At 47.2% G+C, this 7321-nt stretch overlaps 1 protein-coding gene across 1 annotated transcript; it reads right to left on the bottom strand.

The window, feature by feature from the left end:
• Window positions 1-876: 876 nt before the first annotated feature.
• On the bottom strand, window positions 877-6760 carry rcor1 (REST corepressor 1). Its single transcript, XM_080870159.1, has 13 exons — window positions 5424-6760; window positions 5273-5332; window positions 4584-4664; window positions 4438-4490; window positions 3659-3820; window positions 3362-3480; window positions 3210-3288; window positions 3068-3118; window positions 2823-2969; window positions 2489-2566; window positions 2081-2138; window positions 1618-1865; window positions 877-1364 (listed from the first exon to the last, which is right to left on the bottom strand). The coding sequence occupies exons 1-13, from the start codon at window positions 5584-5586 to the stop codon at window positions 1320-1322; spliced, it is 1344 nt and encodes a 447-aa protein (XP_080726285.1). The 5' UTR covers window positions 5587-6760; the 3' UTR covers window positions 877-1319.
• Between the last annotated feature and the right edge of the window lie 561 nt (window positions 6761-7321).

Raw genomic sequence — 7321 nt, 5'->3', positions numbered from 1 at the left:
TGTCGGCACATAAGTCCCTCAACAGACGCTGTCATAGCCTGACAACCACGTTGATTAGCTGCGTATATACGAATGTGAATCGCATCATTGGCTGGACTATGGAATAAGGTGGCATCGTTCTGATCCCATACGGGAGCAGCCAGTCACTCACTGACTCACACTGAAGAACAGAATTGTGAACGTATTAATTTTAATTTCAATTCAGGTTAGATTTATTTTTTTGTGCGCAACACAGATTTTCTGTGCGCAGAGACCGTGCCAGCAGTGCGCAATTGCGCACACGCGCCACTTAGAGGGAACATTGAACACAAGGCCCGGGGACCAGAACTGGCCCATCACAGAGTTTTGCAAAGTGTGAGTACAGTAACACATAACCGCAATACAGCAACGCAGTACAAAAGCTGCAGTGTTTATTTTAATTTCCATGTGAGCTTTAAGAGCAGCAGCCTGAACCAAGAAAAGGAAAATGATTAAAGTGTAGTTTCTGATTTAATTTACAGATAAATAGAGTTTGTGTCTGCCCCACTGAGCTGCAGAGCAGACTGGCTCAGGCACACGTGCCGATTTAAATCCTGAGATTATTTTAGAAAACTCATTTATGATGCTGCAGATTAATGAAAATTAACTCTGCGTCCTGAGATGTTTTATGATCTGCTGTTACAATAATAATGAAAAGAAACCTCAGTGTTTCCACTGTCTGAGGAGACTGCTGTGACTTATTATGGTGACTCGTTTCTATTTGGCTCATTTTCCATCAGTAGACACAGCTGGTCAGTCTGTCTCTGTAGCACACAAACACAGACAGCAGGGGGCGCCACTTCTCTTAAATCACCTGAGGACTCAGTTTGGTCTCAAAGAAGAAAACATACAAATTACTTTACTGATCAACTTTGGTTTTATTGTCTTTCTAAAAAGTCCTAAAATAATAGAAAAAAAAAAAAACCCCAAAAAAGATGCCATCAGGTTAGGACACACCTCCTTCCTGAACAAGGTCATCCAACATGGCTGCTTCAGTCTGACACCCTATCCCCAACACACCAAACAGGAAGTAATAAAAACAAAAAACAACCCAAAAAAAGCATGAAAAGCAGAAAATAAGGAACAAAAGCTCCGCCCATTTGGACTGACGGGTCTGATTGGTCCAGAGCGAGCAGTAAATGACAGGTTAATAAAACAAACCCCACACCTCATCTAAAAACGGAGAAAATTAAAGAGAAACACATTATACAATAAAAAAAATTACATTATAAAGCCTGTGGGGCGGGGCCTGAAACTGGAGGGGCAGAGCCCTGAATCTAAAGAGGAAGGGCCAGAAGGTCTCAGGAGGCCAAAGGCTTGTTGGCATTCAGTGGAGAGGACGAATCCTGTAGGAGAAGAAAAACACAGTGAGACTGTCCCACCTGAGCAGGTGAGTGCAGATGTGGCCAGGTGTATGTAATTGGAGTCATGCAGTGTCATTAGTACAACTTCCTTAATACCTCTAAAATCATCACATCCACTGAGACCAAAATCAGTCACATGAGTAGCATGAGCTGACACGGGAACCGTAAAAAACGGAGGTCACATGACCCAGACAGGTATGTGTGCTGCCAAGCATGCTGGGATTTGTGTCCTCACCTCCTTGGTCTGCTTGGCGGTGACCTCATCCTCCTCAGTGGGACACACCTCCATCTTCTCCTCCATCCTGTCGTCCTCGCTCGCTCCTGCCCCCACCTCCATGCCGTGCTCCGCCTCCCACTCCTGCAGCACCTCGTCCAGGTTAAACCTGCGTCTGTAGTTTACTAGGAAGTTCTTCACCTGCACCACCGACTTGTTACCAATCACATCTGAGATGGCTTGGAAGTCCCGCCCATACTTCCTGATGGCTGTGTAGGATTGGACGGGAGGGAGACAGTCATCGACCAATCACTGACTGAGAAGTCTGACAGCAGCCTTCATAGAAGGCTCGAGTTCACATGTCCGCACCTTGATAGGTTATCCAGTTATGATTTTACATGTCTGATCAATCAACCCTGACGCTGATAAACAGATGCTTTAAAAAGATGAGAACATCTGTCAGGTGACTTGTTTCAGGTGTTACCTTGGACGGCGAGCAGCTGCTCCTCTGTGGTCCAACGGTTATTGAACTTCTGGTTCACCTGAAACATAAAGAAACATTAGCATCCAGGAACACCAGCAACTGAAAGAGCGCGCTCTTTCAGTTGCTGTGAGTGTATCCTCACTGATTTTCTCTGTGATTTCGATGCTCAGTGAGCGCGCTCAGTGACTTTATTAGTTTGAATAAAGTGATCTGAATCGATCGTCGAAATCACAGAGAAAAATCAGTGAGGATACACTCACTGTGCTGTACTGCATTTGTGTGTTTTTGAACTGCATTTGTGTATTTCTATATTGCGGTTATGTGTTACTGTACTGCGTTGCTGTATTGCGCTGCCATGTTGCTGTATTGCGCTGGCATGTTGCTGTGTTATCGCGTTGCCGCGGTTACCTCGGGCAGCCTGAACTCGTCCAGCCCCGAGCTGAGTTTCTCCTTCAGCACGCTGTTGGTCTGTTTGATGGTCTGAATCTGAAACAGAGACTGAGGCTCAGAAACAGGAATGTGATCAAGGTGAATGCAGGTATCCACGCTGTGCAGATGATCAGGCGTGAAGCTGTTTACCTGTTGCAGCTCGTACAGGTGACCTTTTGTTTAGGTTAGGTTTGTTTGTATTGGCGATAAACGCCATTACCTGACCAGCCCTCTGACTATTTTCAGTCCCTCTGTAGATTTCTGGCGATGGTTGCACCTCCCCGTTCTAGCGTTTCTGTGACCATGGACTCACCTGTCTCTTGATGGAGACGAGCTGCGAGTCGAGCTGTCTGATGAGTCCCTGAGGCGTTGAGGACGACAGAGAAACAACGTCCTGATGGTTCAGAAACATCCCTCGGGGGGGGCGCTTCTTCATCCGCTGGGACGCCTTCCCACCTGTCTGCAGGTGAACAGAGAGAGAGGCAGCCGCCGTCACCCATCTAACAGACAGGTACGAACATACAGGCTACGGTCTGAGGGTTGCTAAGGTGTTCTTACCTTCAGACCAGAAACTGGTTTCACCTCTGACCTCTCTGAACCTGAGCTCACCTGAAAAGAGTCACACGGGTAAACAACAGCAACAAACAGGTAAACAAACAAGCAAACAAACAAACAAACAAGTAAACACTGAACTTTGTACCTCCTTCTTGTCTTCTTTATTTACGTCCAACTCAGAGTCACTCGGAGGATTTCCATTACCGTCCTCGACTTCATCGTCACTGAAACAGACATTTATATTTACACTCATCGGCCAATCGGGTAGCACCCACACCTGCGCAGGTATCTGCTCACCTGTCGTCTCGCTCTCGTTTGTGTTTCCGAGTCTGGCGGTCCATCAGGCTGGTTTTACTGCGACTCTTCTTCCAAGAGTAATAAAACCGAACCAGGCTGGGCATCGACTTATCAGGTAACTACAGACAGACACAACAAGGAGCTACTGGTCAAACTGGGAGCACTGGTCACAGAGGGAGACTACGACTGCGAGCACTGGTCACAGAGGGAGACTACGACTGCGAGCACTGGTCAAAGGGGGGAAAATGACTGGGAGCACTGGGAGCAGAGAGAGACTAGGACTGGGAGCACTGGTACCATCTGCTGAATGCGGTGGAAGCTCTTCCCGTGGAAGCTGAAGGCCTGCTCGAACAACACGCGGTCCTCCACCGTCCACTCATCGGGGAACGGAGTGAAGTTTGGCAGGTCGGCTAGAGACTTCTCGATGTTGTGTTTGTGCCAGAAGAGCATGCCCAGCGCCTGTGACAGGTGAGACAGGTAAAATGTGGACATTGTAAATACTGAAGGACATTTGGTGTGATGATCTATACGGTCCCTGCAAACGCTGAGCACTTCCTGTGTGTTCAGGCCCTCTAACAGCTGAACATGTGATAGTGGCGTGAAGGCAGTGAGTTTAAAAACACAGGAACTTCAGGTCCACCTGTCTGATATTCCTGAGAGAACTTGAACTTTATTTTACCATCCTGAAAGTGAAGCAAAGTTCTGCAGAGCACTTTGAATTAACAAAGAAAAGCAGATCCGACACTCGGGTCACTGAGTGTGACATCGGTTTGTGCACATGCTCAGATAGTCACATGTTCGCTGCTAAAGCAGGCGCCCTGTTAAAGATGTAATTTATACGTTTTTTTCTCCAAGCCCCTCACCAACTGCAGTCCAACGTGGAGAAGGAGCAGGAAGCCAAAGAGGAGAGAGAAAGGGGCAGCACCACATGATTAGCAGCGACTGAACCTCCAAAATAACACTGTGTTCATAAGTACACCTGTTACTGACTGAGGATGGCAGCGTGAACCAACGTCTAAATATGGCGGCACAAGAGGAATTAAAATAAAAAAAGTGACCAAGTTGTGAACAATTACCTGCTCCATGTTGTAGCCATGCTTCTCTTTGGCGATGGCGATGTACTCGTCCACTGCAACAGAGAAAAAAAAAAAAAAACACCCACAAAACGCCATCAGACTCTCATCAGTGCACCATGTTCTCAGGTCAATGAGCCATTTCTTACACTGTGTTTGATTCAGGCAGCTGTTGGGGATCCAAACCAACATCCCCAGGTTCTCCCGGAGATGAGCCGCCCGGGCTACATCTGGAATCACACACACACGTTAATGAGATTATTAATTAATTAGAATGGTTCTCACATCACATTCAATAACTCGATGAGGGATTCATGCTGTAACGGTGCTGGTAGAACGCTGGAGCTGATCAGAAGTTTATCAATAAACTAACTTTGAAAATGGAGCAGCTCCTTCAGAGCCACCAGCCACACCTGTGCAGGCAGAGCTGCTCACCTGTACGACTTTTCAGGTGGTTGTGTGAAGAAGGGTTCAGACTCAGCATCACTGTGAGGATCAACATGAAGTTTAACTCAGAGCTGTTGCTGTGACCAGTTTTCAGGAATCTGGTCAGATTCTGCAGCGATTATTGATGACTGTTATCTGATTATTGAATATTGTCGGTGCGTGAAGTTTGTGACTAAAGTTGAATGTTCTGACTGTGAGGAGGAGCATCGAGCTGCTTCTGCTAAGGAAACAAAAGCTCCTGAAACACAAACGAACCCAGAACCAGAGCCGGACACACATGTGGAGGTGGAACCGGCACGCGGGGACCGGAACCAGCGCCGCGAACTTTACAGCTGGTATTGTTCGAGGCTACTACTCCGCTGCGAGGCTCCCGAGCCAGCCGCAATCTTACCCGGGTCAAAGTCGGGAACCACGGCCTGGTACTGCGGTCCGACCCGCATCCCTCCTCCACCTGCGCGCGCACACACACACACACACACACAGTACTCAGTACAGTACTCAGATTAGTCTCAGCAGCGGCGGCGATGATCGAGGCTACCCACCATGCTCGTCGTCGCTGCTCGAGCCTGAACTTCCTTCTTCCCAGCAGCTGTTGGTACTGGGTCCATTACCGGACAGACTCTTTCCGCCGACGGGCCCTCCTCCCGGGGCTCGGCCTCTCCTCTTGCCCGAAGCCTCTGGGTTCCTCTCCAGCATCGCGGGCATACTAGCAGCTAGCTCAGGCTAACTGTTAGCTTGTTAGCTCAGCCGCTCCACTAACCGAACCGAGCCGCCTGTCGGCCCGGAGCAGAGCGAGAGTCCGGGCCGGGCAGCCGGGGAACGGTTCGGGTTGAAACAGGAACTGTGCTGTGGAAGGTTCCGAGGAAAGAATCGATCCGCTGCAGCTAGGAGAGGCTAACGGCTAACAGCTCACCGAAGAGTCCGAAAAGTTCCGGAACAAAGAGCCCAAACCAGACGAAGCCGGATTAGATCGGAACCGTACAGGGATCCCGACCCGGAGCCGGACCCAGAGCCGAACCCGCTCCGATCAGCTGATACAAACCAACGAGAGCGATCAGAGAGGCGCGTGCAGGCGGCTCGGTGTGTGTGTGTGTGTGTGAGAGAGAAAGAGAGAGAGAGAGAGAGCTGCCATCACAGGACATCCGGAACAGCCCTGATCACTGATCAATATTCTGCACAGCTGACCCATAACCGAAAGATCACCGAGCAGTACTCTGGGCAGTATTGATCAGTTTTTAATGATCGCGGTCGATTTCCGCAAGCACCCTGCAATCAGTCAGATGTTTAAATTAAACATTCACAGCAAATCACAGATTGATCAATAATATCCCGTGGGATAATTAAACTCGTTACCACGGAGATTCAATCCACTTGATCTTTCGGATCGTCAATTTAATCCCTTCACTGCTTTAATCCAATTGATTTTTTTTAATCCGTAAAAGTTCAGTATCTTATTCAGTATCACGGGAATCTGTCAAAGTTTATCTAGGTGGGAATCCTTTCTTTCTCGGTTCATCGTGACACAAAAACAAACTCAGTTAATTTTAAACTCAAATTCACGATGTTGATTCAAGAAATGTCAAAAAGCCATCAGAGAGGTCAATGAAACAACGATAAAACCTTCAGTCAGAGCTGCTCGATGGTCTGATATTGCCTTCCTGTGCTGTTTATTATTGTGATTATGGTGAGAAACCAAGCAGGCTTTTAGCACACCAACTGAAACCTTCAAAGTATTGATTCCTCTGGCAATCTCGTTTTTAAACCAGTAGCTATTAAAATATTTGTAGAAATGTTTACTCTTCTCTTTATCAGTCTAAATCATTGTCAGAATGACTTTCCTTCAAAATCTTCATATTCCTTCATAGGCTTGATGCACCTCTCAGTCTAGAGCACATTTTCCTTTGAATTAAATCCATGCAAAGTCATGAGGCTCCAGGCCCTGATGGGTTTCCTATTGAGTTATATATATATATATATATATATATATATATATATATATATATATATATATATTTTAAATATTTAATAATAACTGCCTCCTCTCTGGAACATGGTTCCCTGCCTCCTACATTAACCCGTCTCCAGGCCCCTCTTCTGTGGAACCAGCTTCCAGTTTGGAATCAGGAGACAGACACTATCTCTACTTTTAAGATTAGGCTTCAAACTTTCCTTTTTGCTAAAGCATATAGTTAGGGCTGGACCAGGTGACCCCGAATCCTCCCTAATGCTGGGCTTATGCTGGGCAGACACTGTGCGATTTTTTTCAGTCGCGCGATTCAGCTCCTGCTCAAACTGTACGGTTGACTCGCAGGGGTTAGAAGTTCATAGGTCACGATGCAGGGTCTCACACTATACGACCCGATGCTCTGATGCGACCTGAGTGCTCACACTGTGCGTCCATAAAAATGAAGGTTATAACAGAAATTCTACAAGTGACCTA

The sequence above is a fragment of the Rhamphochromis sp. 'chilingali' genome, assembly GCF_963969265.1.
Source record: "Rhamphochromis sp. 'chilingali' genome assembly, chromosome: 21".
In the NCBI taxonomy this organism is placed as follows: domain Eukaryota; kingdom Metazoa; phylum Chordata; class Actinopteri; order Cichliformes; family Cichlidae; genus Rhamphochromis; species Rhamphochromis sp. 'chilingali'.
This window is presented reverse-complemented; position numbering and strand designations above follow the sequence as displayed.